The sequence below is a fragment of the Cyanistes caeruleus genome, chromosome 20 (genome assembly GCF_971803275.1).
Source record: "Cyanistes caeruleus chromosome 20, bCyaCae1.hap1.1, whole genome shotgun sequence".
Taxonomy (NCBI): Eukaryota; Metazoa; Chordata; class Aves; order Passeriformes; family Paridae; genus Cyanistes; species Cyanistes caeruleus.
Window position 1 is genome coordinate 4,701,104 of NC_141720.1, and position 22,660 is coordinate 4,723,763.

A 22,660-nucleotide genomic window follows, 5' to 3' on the forward strand; every position below is an offset into this window, starting at 1 on the left:
TACAAGAATCCTAAATTTTTGTGTACTTCAAGTAATTTCAAGGGAAAGCAGCCTTACACTAACATTCTCCAAATGCTGACTTAGCAGCCACAGCCCACCAGTTCTCCTTTGCTTTTCCTTTTTTTCCAATCCAAAGCTAGGCGTGCTCACTGCATCTGCTGATGACCTAGCTGGTTTGTGGCTTGGTTTTCTAGTACTTGGCTATTCATCTTCAAGAGCCACTGAGCAGTTCTGAAAATATAATCAATTGCTTTCTCACCTACTGGGAGAAAATTCACTTCAAAATATGTTTCCTACAGCATGAACATAGTTTTCTCTGTTAAAAGAAGGGTTCTGGCAGACAATCCTCCTTCCCTTCATAGCTGTGGCAAGGAATAATTTTGTTGATTCAAGAGTAACTATTGACTCCACTGAATGAGAAATCCAGGGCTCTCCACTTTGAGGTCTTCCTCTTACTCCTGCATTAACTTAAGATTGGCAAAATCCATGAAGATGAAAAATGAGTTTCTGTTCCAACACACCAGACAAGGCCTTGAGCAGCTCTGTCTCAGCTCCTGGTTTGGCCACTCATTTCCTGTGTAACCCCTATGGAAGTTATTCTGCTTCTCTGTATTTCCATTTTCTCAGCAATAAAAGTAATTCCCCATCTGTGGGAATGTTAGAATAACCTGGTAATATCAAAAACTGGAGACTACGTTTAAGTGAAATGAGTGTATGGAGGCACTATACATCCTCTAACACCTCAAATATCACCTGTTAATTACTAAGTCAGGGGAAATGGAGCCTCAGGTACAAATCTACCAGTTAAAATTAGACTGAATTCTCATTATTTTAGACTTTCCAGAAGTATAAACACTTAACTGGGGAATGCCTTTCATTTGATTTTCACATAATACAGCTCTAGCTTTTCCATTCCAGTGGGATTAACCCTGGAATCTTTGAGACACTGCATCATTCTAACAGTTTTCTGCTGTCTCAGCTCCATTCCTATAGATGTCTGCGGCCAGTATGTGGAGAAGTTCTATCTTTGTATCAGTTGTTAGCATAACCAATCCATTTGAGCTCCACTGAATTATTTTGAACTTGTACCTGAGAAAAAGGAATCCTATCACTACAGATTCCCTTTCCAGCACACATAGACAGTCCCCTAGTTACTGATTTCCAACTTGCAGTATCAAATCTTGCTTTACTGTAGAAAAAGGACCACTTGCATTTATACACATGAAATCAATAGGAAGCAAGCTGCACTATGTTTTCCTGAATCTTTCTGCTTTGGTTAAAATCCCGATTTCTCTGCTGTCCTTATCATAGCTACTAAGAAAAAAAAAATTCAAGACAAAGACAGAAGACCTATGACACTGGGTTCCAGCATTATTTCAAAAAGATCCAATTTATTTGTTAACTCAAGTAGCTCCCAGGCTATTCCAAGGAAAAACCACCAAGTCCTCTAGATGACAAGACAACAAATCCACAAGTCAAATTTTGTCACCTAAACCAATAATCTTTAGCACTGCTCTAGTTCTGAGTGAAAATACACAATGAAAATCTGATCTCTAATATCAGAAAATTAATGCATGTTCTTACCCACAAACTATTAGGAGGTACATGCAGTTCAACTCTCAAATCTTCTCTACACTTGACTCCTATCAGAAGTTACAGCCAAAAAGCTTTATTAAAAAAACTCCTACAACTGATGCAATATCATCTCATTGTATCCATGTTATTTCCTATTCTTCATTTACTTTCTCTCTACAGTCTTGTAAAAACCCCTTCCTCCTCCTGCTCCAGCTAAGCCTTTCAAATCACAGAAACTAAAAAGTAGGGATTAGTAAATTTTGCAGGGAGCTGGTTAAGTGCCAAGGAGCAAGAGGAATGGAGAGTCCTGCCTGCCCCTCATGCAAGGGGCACAAACTGCTGCTGCAAATAAATTAGAGCCACAGAGCACGTGTGGCACAGACAACATACCCAGGACAGTCTGAGTTCACTTCAGAGCCTGAAGGAAGAGCTACACACACAGCTATTGCTCCAGGAAGAGCAGCTCAAAGTGATAACGCCAAGCTGGAATCAGGAACACACCACACCAGTAAAAACCACCACATGCCAGGTGACCTAGGCAGGCAAATGCAGAGAGGTTGAACTGGCTTATTCGTTTCCAGCAGGGGAGATGTCAAAGAGCAAGGCTGAAGGAGGAAAAGGAAAGATGGAATAAGTCTGAAGAGATAAAATGTTATAAAGGCTTTGAGTGCTGAGACAAGACAGGCTCTAGCATGACACCAGAGCCTCATTACATACATCACTATACATGACTGTGCCTGAATTATATTACTCAGGTTGAGGCCACCAATCCCCTGTTTTTCCCCTTTCACTTTTTATCGTAAGAATTGGAAAGTCTTTTTTCTGTTGCTTTGTTTGTAGGACACAGAAGTGCACGACAACATTTGATTTCCTGTGCTTTAAAGCAGGAATACAACACTGTGCCACTCCTCCAGGCTAGGCTTCATCTAGAAAATACACGAAATAGCAGCTAAAACAGAGCTGTATTCAGGGAATATAAATACTTAATTTGCTTGTAGCTTTCTTAGCTATTGACTCAAAATTCTGAATCAAGATATTGAAGTATTAGTTCTAGCAATGCAATTACAAGGTTTTAGCAAGGTTGAAAAACTAGGCTCAGATAACTACATTTCTCAAAACATTGCTTATTTCTATATATTTCACACTTATTTTTTATTAACAACAGGCAGAGAGAGAATATTAAGGAAGGCAAATTCTTGGTCTGACCAGAGATAAATCTCTTCTAAACCAAGGCAACAAAAAGAACCAAGGATGCAAATCTTGATGGGTCTCAGGCTGAAAGAGTTCAGGCAGGGAAGTGTCCTGAACAGACATTTATTGTTGTATCTTGCATTGCTCATTTCTGAAGTGCTTATATATGTTCTTGACTAGCTACCTTGAAGCAAGCACAATCACAGCATCCCTTCCAGTCTTATTACTATTTTCATATGCAGAGCTGCATGAGAGTGCAGATTTGGGCTGAAAGCTGCATTCGTAATGTAGTAAAAAAAAAACCTGAAGGGAAGGGAACCAATCTAGTAGTTACTGTAGAGCAAAACTGAAACAAAACGCAAACACCGTGAAAACACATTAAAGCAATCTTGATGTCATGCAACAATACATTTATAATCAGGGCACTGGGAATTGGGGTTTCCTTAATTGTTTTGTTGGTTTGCTTGTTTGAAGTTTTTAACTAAAGCCAGACACTATATACAAAAAGCCTTCCTGCATTAGGTAACTTAGAATCCCATGAAACAAAAAGGTTATTAGTGGCTATTAGTGACCAAAAAACCCACTTCTGCTTTACAAACAAGTTTTAGAATTCATTTAATGACTTGCACAGTATAGAGGATAAAAAGTTAAAAGTTTTGTCAACCAAAGACACTTTGCCCAGACTATTCATAAAACAAAGGAGATTGACAAACTGCTTGTACAAATCAACATAAAATGGAAAGGAACCAAAGACGGATGCAATCAAAAAAGTAGGATATATACCCATATGGAAATCTTGGGATTACTTGAAGAGGCACACCCTGAAACTTTCAGTCATGTTTCTTGTGTTTATTCACCGTTGCAATACTGAAGAAAATGTGACTGTCCATTAAAAGATACTTAGATGAGCTAGCTACCTGCAGTAGGGGCACATTTGTGTCCACACACACACAGTTTCCTCAGACCAAAGAATACTTGTTTACTCCTTTGGTCAAACACCTGATCTGATGATTTCCTATTAAATGAGATATGGAGATCTCTGGAGGAGGAACAAGTCTTTGAACATCTCAGTGACTGTTAGGGGCATGTTGTGCCTGGTCCACCAGCTTTGCTGGAATAAATACTCTCAATCCTCATAAGTGCAAGACCAGTGATTGCATGAGCCAGTCTGTCCCTTCATGCTTTGCCAGAAGTGCCAGCTCACTGCTTTAGGTTTGTGCTCTAAGGCTTAGAGATTCCTGTAACATTTACAGTGCTGTTTCATTCCAGCAATGTGGTATTTGCAAACCTCTCTTTGACCCTGTAGCTATGATATCAGAAGTGATAACCACAACTTCCTAACAGGGAAGGGCAAGAATGGCATCCCCACACATCAGCTCAGGCTGCAACTGCTTCTCCATAGATTCTCTTCCACTGCAAATATGTGCATCATTTATTCCCTCTTTCCACCAAATTCAAGTTTTGCACCCTCTCCATTCACTGGCAACCTGTATTTCTGAAAGAACTTTGAGTCAAAGCTTTTCCATGCATGATTATTGTCTTCACTGAAGTTGCAACAGAACTATTCAGCAGCCAAAACCAGAATAAAGCCCACGGTACCATCTCTTGTTCTACATGGAAGACAGACCAAATGCTTGCTTTCCCTGTCTCCAGAGAAGCTGGAAGGCTCGGACAGCTGTTTGTAGAGGGCTCTGCAATACAAATCTAGGCCTAGTCTAGTCAAATCAACACAGCATTGTCGCAGTCAATAGTTTGCTAGACTTTTGAGATTCTTGAATTAGAATGCATTAGAGAACATAAAGCCTCAATTAAAGAGCCAGAACAGCAGTTTATGAAGACATAAAAGTAGTTGCAAAGAACAGAAGGGAACACCAGCATCTGATCATTTAATTTCAATTTGATTTCTTATTAAACATCTACAGACAAATAGGATATTAAGGGATGTGATTAATCCCCAGCTTGGATTATATTAGTTTCAGAAAATTAAAATTCACACAGCCTCCATAATTTCACACGGCTGTTTGTATTTTAATTCCAGTATTTGTAGCTTCCTGTGTTCTGATGGTGCCTGGGGACAGCAATTCAATCAGGAATGCACTGCACAAAGCACTATGCCAATACACCACAAGAAATACAGTTCTGTCCCTATGGATTTTACTGTCTGGCTACACAGTTCAGACCTGCTCCTGCTTAAGCTTCAAACCATTTTCATCTGTCAAGGCTTATAATTGATCATTCATCATTCTCACACATCCAGATCAAGAGTTCCTCCCTAGCTCATGATGGCACGGTGCTTTACAAGAACCCCAAGCCAATCTAGGGGTATTGGTATCTTTGACATATAATTCTTCTGGTCACTGTGCCCATCAGCAACATTCATATCTTCATATTGGCTGCATTCCCTGGACAGCTTATGCATTTCTCTGAACAGCCCTTCATCTCACAGCACTTGTATTTTCAAACATGTTACTTCAGCACATGAAAAGGAATTCTTAACACACGGGCTGACACTAATGGGGCATATTAACCACACACTAAAAGTAGTTATCATTAATCATATTGATTCCTAAAACAAAAGTAGCTACAAAAGTAGCTCACAAGCTCAGTAGAAGCTTTGTAATTCTTGGTCACTAACTCCTGGTGCTCCCTCAAAACACACATCACACAGTTCTACCACAAGGAAGAAACATGCAGGACTGCCCTTGAAGCACCTTCCTGGTCTGATCCTTCAAGCAACATACAAATACATGCGTAAGCAATTCCAAAACTTTGGTGTGGGGCAAGAACAAGCACATATTTGTTCTTTCCCTTGTCACCCAGCAGGTTGCCAAGAGGGCAGATTCAGAGTTTCCTGCTAACTTGGTTGGTTCTGTGAGCTCTTCTCTTGCCTGAACCAAAGCACTTCTCAACTAAAAAAAATGCTAGACAGGCAAGAGGAACAACAGGCATTAAAACCAGGTGCATTATGAACAAAAACATCCATCAACCTGCTATTTTGTTTTCATCTGCCCTAAGCTTTCATATTCCTTTCATACTGCATCACGAGCTTGGACATCAGTTATACAGACTCATAATCATACAGTAAGTCTTGTTCCTAGTTAAGCCATGCTTTTTTTCCATTAAACACCTTTAGATAACTTTAAGCCAGAGAATTTGTGTTATTTATCAGCCAATCTCCACAGCACAAGTATGCCTAGTCCTGCCCCACCAGTGAACAAGAGCAATTCCATAAACACTCAGCATAATGTAACTTCTTAGGATGCAATTGGTACTGGCTACACAATGAATACATATAGATATAAAGATCTATTGTAAGTACACCATTTTCCAGTATACTGGCAATATTATTGTGCACAATGATTCATTATTCAAGAAAACAATTGTGAAAAATAAAGACAGGCAATAGTTCTTGAGTGTCATCATAATATACATGTTAGAAGAAACAAAAAAATTAAAGAGAAGGCTTCCCACTGCCTTGTACCTTGAGTTCCTATTTACAATAGTGCAGAGGGAGGTTAACTCTATTGTGCTGGATTGGAACACTTACAATTGCTTTGTTAAATAGTTCTGACCCTCAAACAACCTCTCCAACACCTGGCCACTTCTCCCCAGTACAGCTCCCAAAGTCAGTAAGCAAAAGGACCGAGCAGCCTCTCAAGGGTGGGCATTTGTTGTGCTTAAGGTGAGTTCCCAGAGACCGTCCTAGAAAATTTAGAGGTGCTGCCCAAGCAGGGAAAAACACAAGTGCCAGTATAAGCTGAACACATTTATAACATAATACTGGATAATTTGCAAACACAAGTTAGAGAGGGTAGAGAATAAAGCAGAAAGTAACTTCTGAAGTTGGCACCTTCTCCCAGTCTGACTCAAGCTGCTCTATTCCTTTGTGCAGAATTGCACCTGATAGCAGCACAGGGGCCAGCAAGTGAGGGATGTTCTGCCCAAGGTTTCGTGAAGACTGAGGCGCTGAGGTCTTCAAGCATGAAAGAACAGCAACTATGCTAGTTCAATGTAGTAAGTAAGTGTAGCAATAGTAGTATTACATGTTTACACCACATCCTGCTCCAGAACTGACATGATTCTTACCACAAGAATGCCCTTTGCTGTGTTTCCTGCACCTCTTTCACCACTGACAAGGATATGCCATGTTCTGGAGCTGTCCTGTATCTTTTCCCCACTCTGTGCTCTCACTTCATTAAAAGTAAGAAAAATACAGTGTATTTATAGAGTTAACATACAAACTCAATAAAGCCACATCAGAAACTTACATGTATTGCAAAACTCAACATTTCAAAAACCACAATGACCCCACACCACAGGCTCTGCTGAGAAGACAAGAAATCTTTCAGGAGACTGCCCCCTCCCAGAGAATCCACCTCCATAGAAAGCTGCATGCCTGGCTGTTTGAAAGCCTACACAGTGAGTTTGGCAAATCAAATCCAGTTCCTCGTAGACAGGCATAATGGTGAGGTTTGTTTCACTGACATTTGGGGTAAATGATGTGCCATGGAGGGATAGAAGTAGAATTTCAAGCTTCCATCTCAGTCATTTTATCATCAGCTTGTCTCCTCACCCAGGGACACAACACAATTACTGGCCATTGATGCACATATACAGAGGTGACAGTGTCCAGTACTGTTGTCTGGGTAATTTTTTGGTAATGCCCAGATCTTACAGGACAGGAAAAAGAATTTTGTTAGTGGAAGGCATTGTCATATTCATGTGCTCTCATGCCTCTGGGAGCACCCACATACCTTGAACATCAGAAGTGTTAATCAAAAACATGGTTCTCCCACTTAGAACTGTGTTTGTTGAGCCAAGTGTGGGCTGAGGGGGCTCAGACAATGAGAGGGAACACCCTGGGGGAATGTTCTCTCCCATCACCGGTATTTCAAGGTCAGTGGCCATGTTCAGACTTCTGCCTGCAGCACCTTCTGTAGCACTGCTAAAGCCAGAAGCAAGGCACACAGCAACTTTTAAATGAATGCTCGCTTGGAAACAGCTCTCTCCCCCACCCCTCCCCAAACACACTAAATTCTGATTTTCTGGCTTATCTCTCACTGCACAGACTGGTTCCCAGGAGCTATCCATAGCAATTGGTGCCTCTCTCATCCACTCTTTCCAAATCTCCTTTCCCTGCATCTCAGCCCCTCTCCTGTACACAGAGGACATGTACATGCAGGTTCCTGGAAGCAGTAGGATAAGCTAAGTTTTGCTATTGTTTATTTTAATTTGAATCCTTTGGGCTGATTTTTCTGTTTCACACTCCACTAGCTTCAGGATACATCAAAATCTGGAAGACAGCTGTGTGCATCATGCCAAGTCATGGCTGTGCTGGAGTCACTGCGCACCAGTTAATCAGAAGCACAACTACAGAGCCTTCATGGCTGCCCTGCTTCCACAGGGCAAGAGACTTCCAAGGAAGTCACAGGCATTCTTACACTTCCAGTCAATGGCCTGGGGGCCTGCCAGCATGCAGACTAAACTGGCATAGCCAAGAGTCTGCCCCAGGCATTTCTGCTGCTGTACGTCTACAGTAATTCCAAAGGAGCCAGCACACCCAAGCTTTATGCTTGGTAGAACTTACAGCAGGATCTGGCCTGACTTTCAAGGTCTGTATATTTATTTTTAGATGACCTGAAAGTAAAACAGAGATATTGCTGCATTCTTCTGATGCACGCCTGCAAATCCATAACCAGGATTATCCCATCCAATTGACTTACTGGATATATTACAAAGCATAAAGCAAGAACTTCTGCTAGAAGCTGCCCTTCATCCCTCAGTTTACATAACATGGAATATAGCAAGTCCCTATATACAGTAAATGGAGACAGAAGCTGAGCAAACAGAATTTCTCCCCATTAGAGAGTTACACAGCTCCTGTCCTACATTTGTAGGAAACAAGGGAGTACCTTGGGAAAAGGTTCAAACACACATTACCCTTACTGTCAATTTTCCATGGTCTGACTTCTTTCTATCTAGAAATCCAACATCTCCCTCTCAGTCACTGCTGGAGACTTTGTAGACACCACAAATAGTTTTCAGTTGCCTAAAAGGTGTGGTGAGGTACAAGCACAGCTCATTCCCTCAGCCATCCCAACTGAGGAGTCTGGGTGCAGCTGCCCTCACTGTAACGCAGCCTTCCTTTGGGGCTATGAGTAACCAAGTTTAAACTGTTTTTAGGTGCCATAGAGGGCTGTGACCCTGGGCATCCCACAATGGGAGCCGATTGGAGCCACGTGCTTCTCTCCCTAATTGTGATCACTGGCTGATAGATAATCCCTTCATGGGCTGCTGCTCTACAATTGCTGTGCAGCAACCAATCCAATTTGTGAGCCAGAACCAGGCCCAGGGGGATAATTCCCCTCCTACTCCCCTAAAACATGGTGAAATCTACTGTTTCCATAGAAACAAATCAGTTTGATGTCCACACAGTTCCTGCATCCCTCACGGGTGGGCATCAGCCCCAAGCTGCTGAGGTTTTAAGCAAGTGTCTACAGTTACAGGTCAAGAGTTTGGTGGAGAAACAAGAGGAGCTCCCAGCATACAAACCCGACCATCTCATCCAAAATGTCATTTGCTTCAGTTCATCTCTGCTGTGAGAAAATTTATCAGGAATATTGTTCCCCTCCTCCATTTTGAGGGTTGAGTTATTTGCCAGCTCCCTCCCTGCTATCTTCTGCAGATGGGTTAGTCCAGAATGCGTGAGGACGTAGAACACGGATGGGAAATCAAAACAGAATACTCCAGCACCTCACGTGCACTTGTGAGCCAATTTACTCTGTGCTTCTGCAGGTAAAAAACTGTAAAGGCATTTTCTTGTTTGGAGCTCTGCATTTTACTGTTGAGAATTATTTAGAGAGTGGTACAGCCTACAGTGCACTGCCTGATCTCAAAAAGTCACTGCCCGTTATAGCAAATGCCGCATTGACTCCAGGCTGCGGAGCTGGGGAAGCAGAGGCTGGAGAGAACAGAAGATTGCAGCACTGCTGCTGTGCAGCTTCCTCTAGCATCTTCTGAGTAATAGAAAATGAAGTCCTGGATTTTGTTTGATGCCTTGGGATATTCACAGTAAAGAATAATACAGCACTGATTCTGCATGACAATATCAAGAACTCAAAGAGAATAAGCAGCCTGGTGTATCCTGAATGGATGTGGCAGTAAGGATTACACATTTGTGGAAAATGCAGTTTTGATTTCAAGAATTACAATCCCAGGAGAAAGGAAACAAGGCTGGTTTTACTCATGTGGAAAAAAAAAAAACAACCTAACACCAGAAATATCGCACTGCATGATGTATTCTCCACCCCAGAAACTGTAAACCAGACCTTTATGTCTGTCTTGCTTAATTTTCACCATCATAGCACAAAAGCAAGTTTTCCTTTTGCTACTTCAAAAGCATACATACCCTGGCAAAAATCTCCCTGTAATTGCAGAACCTCCCTATAATTTCCAGACAGTCCCCAAGAAGACAATACCAGGTAGCAGCAACACCCCAGAGCATCAAATTAGTTCAGTCCCTATGACAGTAGTGAAGAAGCAGGTCTTTTGAAGGCCAGAAAGGTAAACCCATGACCCAGCATCTTTGCCTCTTTTTCAAGCCGCACTGATTTGTCATAACACTGCAGCAACACTGCTCTGATTTGGCACAAACAAATCTACCAACAACCCCTGGCTCTGCTGTAACAGAAGGCTGCAGCCTTGAAAAACATGACCTGTTCAGCACCTGCAACTTGAGCTGTGAGAAAACAAAAGGACAAGCTGTACACTAAAACTCTGGGACAGGAATGGCTGATGGGAAAGCACAGCCACAATAACACCCTAGGATTAATGGATGCTAAGACTGACGAGCAGCAGGCTGACCTTGCTATTTCCCACCACCAGTGTCTTAATCTCTGGAGCCAGGCTGCAGCTGAGTCCAGACTAAAGGCTACCCAGCAGTAGAGGCTCTCCTGTGTTCAGAGACACCATTGTGCTGTGCCACAGTAACTAATATTCACACTACTCATTACATGGAGGCTCTGGATAAAAAAGGGGGTTATCCCCCTTTTTTTGTCCTTCTCTCCTCCAGAGAAGGAAACCAGGTACAATGGCAAATTCAAAGATACCAAATACTTGTGCTTAGTATAACCTTAGATTTCTTGTCAAAATTCCACCTCTGGAGTCCTGGTATTTGCTGCAAGACCCATCAGAAGAACAAATGTAGCTGGAGGCACATTTCATCACTGCAGCATGACACTTCCTCCACTCCCAGACAGCACTGTGTGCTAGAAAAGGAGACAGGCTGCCCAGAGCCTAAATTCCTTAAAGGGTACAGACAACTGAAAGAGTTCATTGGGAAAGGCAAAGTCACTTTGATGAGACACAAACCCAAACAGAAGCTGCATGAGGAAGGATGGTACCTCAACAATCCATGATGTGCTGTTAGTTGCCACACATTGGTGGTGAGTTTATAAAGCTGAATACATGTACCCCAATAGCTTATCTCAGGTCAGTGGTAAGAGGCAGAGTGTGCTGTGGATGGGGAGGAAGGCTGCTTCCCTTCCAACAGGCCAGGCAGGAAGGACAGAATTCCACAAGGTAACAGAGTTATGCTGCACTCAGGCATCCTGACCAAACTGCCCACAGTGCACAGCTGTCCTGCAGAGGGAATTTAGGATGCAAATTTACATCTCTGCTCTGCCTGGAGAAGTATGCAGGATCAGTGCCAGGCTCTTTGCTACGCACTGCACCTCTGCAGCTCCAGATATTATTAGGATCAATCCAGGCTGGGAACACAGTGCAGAGGCACTGCCTCTTAAAGCCCTTGAAGAAGACCCAGCAGACAGATGGCAAACACCACTAGTGCAAAGTCAGAAGCATTAAACTCTACTTAAGAAACCACACAAGACGTCTCCATTTCACGCTATTCCAGAACAAAAATTGGATCAATAGTCCCAAAACAGTTGAGCTTCTGACCTCCTGTCTGGTTCCAATGTGCCAGTGGAACAGCACTTCTCATGTCACAAAGCACGCTTTGCTCTAGTCAAATCTGGGCAGTGACCATGGGAGGTGACAAAAAGGCTGGGCTTAAATTCAACAACAAAAAAGGAAAATCAAAACAGGTGTTGCCTTATTTAGTGAGTATTCTGCTATCAGCGACTTGGACTGACCACAGTCTTACAGCCTTCTATCACTTTCCTTATTTTCCACAAGTTAAGGGTTTAACTAAATTTCTCTCCCTTGTATCTCCACTCCACCAATGCACTGATTTCTAAGACATCTGCTTTTGCCCCTCCAGGTGTCCAATGCAAGTTCAACTTTGTCCAAGCAGAAGTTGGCAAAATATCAAGTGCCAATGCAGTAACTCACTTATTCTTTTGCAGTAAACATTCTTGAAATATCATTCCTTCAATAGTTTATACAGATTCATTCAGGAAATGGATTTCTTTCTCTAAAATGAGTTTGGGTTGCGTGGTAGTTTGCAGGCCTGAGATAACAAACACATCTTGTACAAATAGGCATAAGCAGACTAATTCTTAGGGGAACATGAACAAATCAAAGTAGCACAGCCCAGAGGGAAGAAGTTTATTGCTGGGATCTCTGCTGAGAGCTGAATGATGTAGAAGAGGTGACCTGAGTTTCAGGGCTGGAGCTGCAGCATCAGCTCTGCAGTGTGACACATGTCGTGCACCAATCCCTGAGGGTATTCTGCATTTTGGAACGTACCAACCTCCTCCTTACCCAAAGCTTTAACCCCACTGCAACAGATCTCCTCTCAAGGCTACCACCATGCTCAGGCAATTCCCAGCTATTCATAGAGGAGCTTCTATTAAAAGTAAAAGCACAATCAGCTTAAGAAACAGCCAGAGATTATACAAGAGATCACAGCAGCCAGAAAGAGAGAAAACCTAACATGTATTAGAATCAAGGGGTCCCATCATGACCCAGAGTAGTGTAAGCTCAGAGAAAATCATAAACAAGTCAGCGAAGCTAAGTATCAACATAAAACCTGTGAAGGTTAGAGCTTTGTTGTTTATTGGTTTAATTCTGAACTAACAGGTCACCAGATATATTCCCCTGCTGACAGGGAATTGTTCCTGTGCTGGAAGGCAGGAAGCAAATGGACAGTCATTATAAGCCCCATTTTTAGAGGTTTGTAACAACTTGCATGAGGAAGAGCTCTTGGGACTGGAACAGTCTGTTAATTTGTCAGTGCCCTGAGACAGATCCTATGTAAACTACTCTGCCTTTACACATGTAAGAGTGGCAGGAAGACAAAGAGGAGGAACTGAACAAAGACTCCAAGATTTTTGCCTTTAGGTACCTCTTTCCCTGTTCTAAGAAATTCAGCATCGCCTCCCCCATCCCTGGATTTCCATTCTCAATTTTAAAAAAAAGGGAAACACTGTAGTTTCTCCTAGAGCTCTCCAGGGTAAGTTAGCTGTGCTGTGAAAACATTTGCAGATGTTGAGAACTGACTGCTCAGCATCTCTGTAGACTTCTGCCTATTGATACGAGAAAGGGTCTGAATGCAGCTGAAAAACTACTCTGAAATACAGCTGCAATTTATGATCAGCTTTTATCCAGCATTACAGCAGCACTGCCTGGCTTTGCGGCCAAAATCCACAGCAGTATCAGTTTAACACTGGCTGTGTCCTCTCTTAGGCATCACATACACTGCACTGGCCACTCTTGCAGCAAGACTGTTTCCCACCCCCAAAATGACAGTCTGAGCAGTCAGACAAGAGCCCAGCACTTCCCATGTCTGTTATGGTTGTATTAACTCTTCACCCTTCCACACAGCTGCAACAATGCAGCCTAAAGCCATAAGAAACAGGAAAGGGAGAGTTAAAGGAGACTGTTGAGGCAATACATTATTAAAATAGTATTTTCAGCCCCAGAGACTCCAGTTCAATTCCCATTTCCGTCACAAGTGAGGTACTGGGTTCATTCCAAACCTCATTTATTGTTCATTGCGACTGCAACACAAGTATTTTAGCAGAGCTTATAGTTTTGAGACTAAGCCCTGATTTTTAGGAAGGGAAGAGATGACAGTGCAGGTCTTAAAAGTTTTGGGATTCTTTTTACTTGTCTCCAGAAGCATTTAGGGAAACAGCATATTTTCAAGAAAAAAAATACCCTCAAACCTCCATGTCAGAAATTGCTATTTTCAATACAAAAGCTACACTGCTTTTCTATTCGTTCAATTTCTGTGGCCAGGGCTCTAAGAAAAGCCACACAAGTCACAAGACTTGCAGAAAAATGGCAGAAGCTGGCAAGTTTGCTTCCAGTCAGCAAGACACAGCTTGAGGAGCTTGCATAACGTCTGCTTCCAAGAAGCTCCCAAAAGCATGTTATGCTGAATTGCAAGAAGCTACTAACCAGGGACCATCTCACTTCCATTTGGTCATAGCTGGGTCTGCCAAAACTTGCCATGTCAGATGCTCTGGAGAAAACAGAGACACTGTTAGATTTCAGACTCAGGGCTCATTATTCCTGTACTGTGTCTTGAAGGAAAGCAAAGCAGTTATCTACTACAGTCAGCATCAGGCTCAGAGCTGTGACAAACCTGAAGGTCACAAAAGAAGCAAACACCAGCAACTTAATTGTCCTGTCTGCACACCTATATAAAACAGCTTAAGAAAACTGTGGAGCCACTTTATATTCAGTTGTTATTAAAATATTCACTAATGGACTTTGAAAATACAGCTGGACCTAAGTACAAAGTATCCATGAGTCCCATATCTAACATTAAACTGTGCCCTCATTTGCCCATCACAGTGTTTTGATGCAGTCTTGCTTGCTCATCAGTAAATACTGAAATGTTCTAAGCCCTCTCTTTGTGGTTAACCCAGTATCTATAGTAGTTCTGAGCAACACATCCAGTTTGCTTTACTATACTCAAGTATCAAGTGACATCAAGTCACCACAAAATAGGCATGATGTGTGCTTCAGATGGATCACAGATAAATATAAATTAAGAGAAAAAACTTTTTGCTGTTTATCAGAACCATTCCTGCTTGCAGGCTGACCACCTCCAAACCTGACCAGAACATCCAAGTGCTGAAAGTCCCTAGGTACAAAACCTGGGCTCAGTCCTCTGTAGGGCTGTGCTACCCATCCTTGCCCTGAAAGATCATGTTCGAAAATTCAAGTGCTACCAGGCCATCTAGGGCAGCCTCTCATCTCCCAGTGCTTTCTGGGACTCACCCTCACTCATCAAATCCTGCACCTGATCTATGCCAGCAGCCAAAGGTTGGCAAATCTGCCAGCACCAGACCCAACCTCTGCAGAGCAGACCTAAGTAACCGGCAAGATACTGAGCAAACCAATCTGCATGAAAAACTAAAGTTCTTGGCACAAGACTTTTAGAGAGAAGCAGGCCTTTGCAAGGGCTCAGATAGACACTGCAGTGCATCTTTACAGAGTTTTCATTTATTGTTAAGAAAAACAGTTTATCACTTTATGCTTAACCTTTTCCAGTGTTATTTCAAGTGTCCATTAATGAAATACACCCACATGTCATGGGAGACACCAACAGCCTCTCCTTTAAGGATGGAGAAAAAGGTATAAAAATTAATCACGAAGAATTTAGCTTCAGAGCAAAGAATAGAATTCTACCTCATGGCTGAACTTGCCCATTTACCTATAATAAGAGGCAATATTCCTTAACCATGAGATTCCACTCTCTATCAGAATGGATAAAACCAAAACCAGGTCAGAAGCCAGGAAGAGAAAATTTCAAATAGAATGAGAAACTGTCCCACTAGTAAGCTATTTTCCCACCATGCATGACTAGACTTCTGGGTTTGGGTTGGTTTTTTTTTCTTTTTTTTTTTGACTAGATTTAATTTCATCTCTCCTCCCAACTAACAGTACTCTGACTCATATGGTCACAGATCTGTGAGTCCAAGAAGGAAAAAAGTATTACACCAAAAGTTTTTGCAGTGGTTTTTTTTTTTTAGTGGCATATCAAGGAAGTAGGTATACCCTGCATATTATCAGTAAATCTCCTTTGACAGACGCCACCTCAGAACCAATTTTACCAATTGAGCACTTAGGCTGAACACCATATGCTTCTAGATGACTGCCTGCCACCCCTTCACTAACTCTTCTGGTTTTACTACTCATGTACTGCCTGAAACAAAAAACTAATACTGGCTCACATGGGTGGAGCACACACGGGTTTGCTCTTGTCCAATAAATTCACTGCTCAAGGCATCATAATAAGTTTCACCCCAGTAGCTAGAATACAGCAAGAACTGTTTTCTTGATTAACTTATGCTAAGTTGTAAGCTGCTTCCATTACTCCTCAAAAAACCTTATTCATAATTCTTACTCATGCTTGTACAGACTCAAACCTGAAGTACAAAGCAGGGACATTCAGGAATTCACCAGATCAGGAAGGGGATTAACTTCCTGCCTTAGAATAACATTTTTCAGAAGCTGCCTCAGATAGGAGGTGTTGCAGACAGACTCCCACTCTTTCTATTTAAGTGTAGCAGAGTTCTGCCTGCTCCGAGCATCTGGAAAAGTCAGGGTCAAGGACTTGGCTTGGTATTCCCAGATAGGTATTGAATGGCTCCTGAAAACAATCAGTACTCTTTAAAAACAGTAGGTCATCTTTGCTTTACCTGGTTTTATTTCGGTTTTTTGACTGCACACTAAGTTTTAAGAAACAGGAGCAGCTGACAGTTTAGCTTTTGGGAACTTCTGACTCTTTTCCCCACTGGTTCTGTTCCCTCTACAACCTTGTATAACTGCATCCTGTTTCCTGAGGAAACACAAAAAAAATCCACATTTACTTATCTCAAAATATAGTAAGGACTAATCAAAAAAACCTCAAGTTCTAAGACTCTCAACTTGAGGATTACCATGCTAAGAAGGAAGAGTCCACACAAGGAAATGCAGCATCCCTGATCTGTCAGCTATCAGGTGACAAATTCCAGCAATGACAAGGCAACATGTCATTTTCACACACCAGTAGGTCCAAACATCAACCTGCACAACACTGAGCACCAGTTTCCCTACAGTGCAGCTGGTTTCCATTCCCTAGGTAAATTCTGATATGATCTGAAACATGCCATGAAGATCCCTTCTTCTAGAGAATATAAGGCTAGTGGGCAGTTACCAGAACCACGAGATGATCACTAAAGAGTGAAGCTGAAAGATACAGCTAACAAGATCTGCAGAGAACATGTTACTGCTGCAGGAAGCAGAAAAAATATTAGACTTGAACTTATTTGAGCCAACCCTGATAGGACTAAAACAAGTTGACAACAAACATTGGCAGACACTGATGCTGCATCTATGAATAGTGAGATTCATGGGTTTTTCCCTCACAGCCATCCATGTTATGTTATGTTATAACTTAATTATGTGTCTTCTTCTAGCATTCCTCCTCCCACAGCTGTTTGCCCAGAGCTCTACAGATTTCTCTTAGGTGAAATTATTTTATCTTGGGGTCTGCTGCCACACATTACTCATTTCCCCCCAATGATCCATATTTTCTTCCTTCCACAATTAATCCAAGATGAAAACAGGTATTTTCTTCACTGGAGACCAAAGACTGGCTGCCATTTGAAGGATTTATCTGACCATAATTTATTTCTCTAAGCAGCAGAATCCTACCCCTAGCTCTTGCACCATCCACTGCAACCCTAAATAAGTCAGTTCATAAGCAGTGCCTGTGTTTTTAAGCTGCAAATACACAACAGGATCTGACCGGCTCACAGATGTATTTATCATACAAGAGTTAAAGGGCCATGATTTGCAATTAATCATCTCTCTGCCAGCACACATCTCAAATCAGAACCCTCAAAAATTTAGAAGCACACTTAAAAACCTCTTTTGTGGCCAAAGCACATGTCGTGCATGTATCTTCTTGTTTAAACTTAAATCTGCTTCTGAAGTACTGCAGTGATGCTTGGCATTGCCCAGTACAACAGACATCCCCAATCTACACGTAATGTAGCTATGACTTGTACAAGATTTGAACACTCAGTCCTCAACACTCAAGCTCATAAAGCACATAATGCAGCAGAAGCCTGGGCAACTTAAAAGTAAAAACTTCATCAACAAAACTGTTTTCCTGCAGGAACAGGCCATCTTGATCTCTTCATGTATCCCTTTAGGATCCTTCATTTCTACCTATTTGCTAAATACTGCTGATGGTCTCTGAAGGTATTTTGCTGGGGAAGCTTTCCTTAACAAAGTGAAGCGTGTATTATCAAGGAAGGCATCATATCTCAGGGGTGTATTTATCACTAAATGGCTGTGGAAGGTAGTAAGTTGCTCCTCAAAGTTATACCTGAAGCCAAACTAAACCCTGCGGCTTCAGGATCTAGCTTTGCATCACCAGTATGGGAAACAGGCAAAGAGAAATTTGCTGCCAGGCCCATGCCTGATTTTGTCACAGCAATTACTGCAGCTATGCCTAATGAGTATTCAGCCTTTCCACTGCCACAGGCATTGCAGTGCTGCATTTTCCCTGCTCTTTTACCCATGTGGAAATTTCAGTGTGTTAAGAAAGGCAAGGTTAGCCCAACATGGTTTAGTCCCACACCTATCTCCTGATTCCTTCCGGGCAACACACAAACATCACGGAATCCAGCATATACCATCACAGCCTGGTGACAGACTGCTAAGAATCCATATTTTGGGTGCACAGCTTCCAAGAGAAGATGCCTGTGGGGTACCAGATTCCAGCTCAGGTCTGGGGTCAAATAAACACTGATTCACTTCCCACAACTTTGGAACTGCTTAGGTCCCTTGATCATAAACAAGATGGTTTCATCTCCATTCAAGTCCTTCCACCCACTGTTCCCAGCCCTTAGTCACTGCCTCCTCAGCAGCCCCCTGAAACCATCTGTTCTGGAGAAGTCAGAGGTGCCTTGTTTCCCCCATGAAGAGCAATGCAGCTGTCCCAGCAGGGCTGAGCAGCACCCTGCCTTGGATTAGACAACAACACCACAAGGCACAGACATTCTGGCAACTAGCTGAACACAGCCCAGTGCTTTCAATTTTCCTGTTTGTAAAGCACAGATAACAGTAATACTCCCAGAAATCAAAAGATCTGTGTAACAGTGCTCTGAGATCATAGGATTTAATGAAAACATATTCGTTATTTTCACATGGTAAAGTAAGAGTGAACATGGATGATTATACAAACAGCCTTGTGGGCTGTCTCGTACAACCTCCTCAGTCATTTGGGCTCTCAAGTCAAATTAGCACTTACCACATGCTTTGTTCTTTTTATCAGACTAATTTTGCTGGTACAGATGCCTGCTCCAAGACATATTTATTTAGAATAGGAGGCAGTAGGGAAGTAACAACACCTTAAGAACGGACTAAATGATCCCTGAGGTCCCTTCCAACCTGAGTTATCCTACAAGCTTATAGCCACACCAACAGGAAATGCCTGGAGCTCACCCGATTAACCTTCCTTCCAGTTCTGGGGCCCAGGATAAACCAGTCTGTGGATAGATGTGTCACCTGTCTGGCTTCTACATGGCTTCTTGTTTCTCCAGATTTTATCACCACCAGCCGGTATCCAAGTCACCATGCTGAGACTCCAGCAGCAAAAGCACACATAGCAGCCACACTGACATCTGGTATTATAAATACAAGCTCTACACTGTTGGATAATCTGTTAACAGCAGAGTAAGTGTCACTGAAAATGCAATTAGCAGCAACTAGTAAGCCATCGAATTCAGGAGGAAAAAAAAAAATGTTTGTTTGGTAAGACATGTAAGTAAACACTGACTGCAGGCAGTATCATTCCTCCCTGCTTGTAGGTTTCCACTGAGTGTGGGACTCAGTGCTACTGCAAGATGCCTTCATCAGCCTTGGACTGAAGCCCTGCATAGCCACAACACAGGTCTGGCAAGGGGCAAGTGTGCTGTCCTGTTAGGGAAACGTGACTTGATGACAATTTGAAAGGAGCCCTGCAGGTCCTGAGCAGGGAAATCAGCACTGGCAGGGCCTCCAGCCCCTCTCCTGAAGTGTCTGCATCATGCACATCAGCATTTGTTCTTGCACAGATTTCCATCCACTCAGAGAGAAAGCCATCAGCACTCACATTCACAGCGAGCAGCTGCTGAGCAATAGCTGCACCACCATCCTGGTATCAAGCTGGAGCAGTGACATATGCCATGTCCACACTACAGCAATAATTGTATTTGTACACAGTAGGTCTACACACAATTTCTTCTTATGACTGCTCAGACAAGAAAACAGCCCTTATCACAATCACACTGAAGAGCCATGCTTATTCTGGGTACTATTTCCATAGCTCTTTATCATGGTTTCCAATACCCACACAGCAAGAAAAGAGACTAGACGTTACAGCAGGGCCTCAACACTATTTTAACAGGATCGGGATTTGCAGCATATACACATACATTCTGTGGTAAGAGGTCTCAAGTTACCAAGTCTAAACTAGCCAGCATTCAGGGGTATCAAATGGAGAAAGACCTCTTCACACTGACATTTTCCATTTCCCCTCCAATTATTTCCTCTAAATGCTTTTCTACAGACAGCTCTCAGCTCACGCTCAGGGGACCCTTAATTATTTCATTTTCTAAAAGCCACAGCACTGTAACTTGCTGCTAGAGGGACAGCTGATAGGACACAGTGAGGTCGTAAGTTCTCCTGTGACAGGAGTCATCAGAAAGAGACAGAAAATAATTGAATTCGTATCTTTTCCACCAAGCAGACAAAATCCCCAGCTCTAAATTGGTACTAGTGGAGATGCACCAAGGATCCCCTCGGTCTAAAGGAGAGGAGAAGTGTACCCCAATACACTGACTGTCCTTCCTTCAACAAATCCTCCACTGGCCCAGCAGCCCTACATTATCTACGACACCACTGCAGCACTGCCTGCACAGATCCTCTAAAAAGGATTTAAGAGGTTTGACTGCCAGTACCTAGAAAGCATGAAAACAGCAGAGCCAACAGGTGAACCTGTTTTGCTCAAAAATGTCAGAAGATCCATTTCCCCCTTCTTAGAAAGCTACAGCCCAACAAGTTTTCCACTTGGGTGGTGGGAATTTTTATTTTTTTTTCTGTGACTATGGACAAACAAGTGGATCTTGGACTATGACCTGAGGCTCAGTAAATGTGTTTCTGCAATGTCCTGCTGGCATGATCCCAGCATCTCTGGGGGATACATTGACTGGACCTTTGGAAGTTGGCTAGAAAAGATGCCAAACTCTTTACATTTTATATTCTTATTTTTTCAAAACTCTTTGATCTATGGCAGAAAATAAAAATATTTATTTTGACCATGCTTTCCTTGTACCAGATACAACCCCTGTGCTTTCCTCCTACTATACCAGCACACCCTACACTCACTGCTCAAAGATACCCTTGCATAGGTCCAGAATTTGAGGCTACTTGCAGCTGAACAAGCAGTTAATCCACACCACAGACCCTTCTGACAGTGGCAAAGCTCTATAAGCCATCCAACAGCAAACAGCTTAAAAGAAAAAGTGGGGGTGGGGGAACGAGATCCAATAGATGTTGTCACAAATGCAGTTTGCTGAAAGAGAAAAACCCACGCAAGCATCTGACCAGGTATCAGCAGTCATTGCTTTCAAGGCAAGTCACCAGAAACCTGCATGTCCCTCATAGCATAAAAAACCCCCACCTTGATAACTAAAACCCGTATATAACTTAATACAATTAATTAACAAGGCCAGGAAAAAGGTGAGGAACACCCCCCCCGCCCCCCCCAGGTGTTGTGTGTCTGCACTGGAGCAGATACCCAAGCAGCACGATCTGCAATTTACTCAAGTTGCAGATGATGAATGCGAAGGTCACATGAAGGGAAGGCATCAGTATATTGCCTATCACAAAATGGTAGCACCCGGGGATTTGAGCATATAGGAGAGCTGTAACCCCGTCCTTCCTATAGCCTCCCCGCGGCTCCTGACATGGCATCCGCTATGGAGGACAGCGAGCCTGGGCTGGGGGAGGGGGACATAGCAGATTAAACTTAAACACCCTCCGCATCACCCCCCCCCGCAGGGACAACATCCATCTCTGAGCCCCGCACCGAGCAAGGGATGGATGGGGCCGGCCCCCACAGCCACTTCAGCCCCCTCCGTTATGTAACTGCCAGGACAAGGGGGGGGGCTCCCACCGACCGCCAAGGTGCGGCAGTGGCGGGGACCCCGCTGCGGAATGCCCCCAGGCGGGGAGCCCTCCCTTCCTCACTCTCCCTCCCGCGCCTCCCCGTACCCCTGCACCGCAGCGCCCGGGCGTCCTGCAGCGCTGCCCGCGCACCACACACGCGCCGAGCCGAGGAGCTGCGAGCGGAGCGCTGTCCCCGCACCGCGCTCCGAGTGCCCGCACCGCGCTGCCCGTGCGGCGGCTCTGCCCGCGCTGTCCCTGCTCCCCTGCCCGCACCGTGCTGCCCGTGCGGAGCCTCTGCCCGCGCTGCTCCCGCACCGCGCTGCCCGTGCGGAGCCTCTGCCCGTGCGGAGCCTCTGCCCGCGCTGCTCCCGCACCGCGCTGCCCACAGACCCCGCGGCGCTCTCCCCGCACCGCGCTGGCCATGCGGCAGCTCTGCCCGCGCCCCCGGGGACGCCCCCCGCTCACCTCCCGACGAAATTCTCCAACACGGAGCTCTTGCCGGCGCTCTGCCCCCCCACCACGGCGATCTGCGGCAGGTCGAGGTTGGCGTTCTGCCCGATGGCGGCGAAGGCGTCCTGCAGCCGGTTGACCAGCGGGATGAGATCCTCCATCCCGCGGTTCCCCATGGTTGCGGCGCGGCTCCTCGCACAAGCGAGCTCGCACTAACCCTTCCCGCAGCCCTTCCCGGCTCTGGGGCCGGTGGGCAGCGGCTCCAGCCCGCGCCCCTCGCCCCGCTCGACGCCGCCCGGGCTCCGCTCGCCTCAGCCCGCCCGCC

At 43.9% G+C, this 22,660-nt stretch overlaps 1 protein-coding gene across 26 annotated transcripts in view; it reads right to left on the reverse strand.

The window, feature by feature from the left end:
- Positions 1 to 22,511, reverse strand: part of DNM1 (dynamin 1) — a 64,882-nt gene extending 42,371 nt beyond the window's left edge. For all 26 annotated transcript variants that reach the window (XR_015278130.1, XR_015278132.1, XR_015278133.1 and 23 more), the window contains exon 1: positions 22,351 to 22,511. Coding sequence is in view for 20 of the 26 variants with exons in the window: in XM_086857988.1 (XP_086714114.1) it covers positions 22,351 to 22,511 (161 nt within the window). In the remaining 6 variants the exon portion in view is untranslated. The remainder of the gene's footprint in view (positions 1 to 22,350) is intronic.
- Between the last annotated feature and the right edge of the window lie 149 nt (positions 22,512 to 22,660).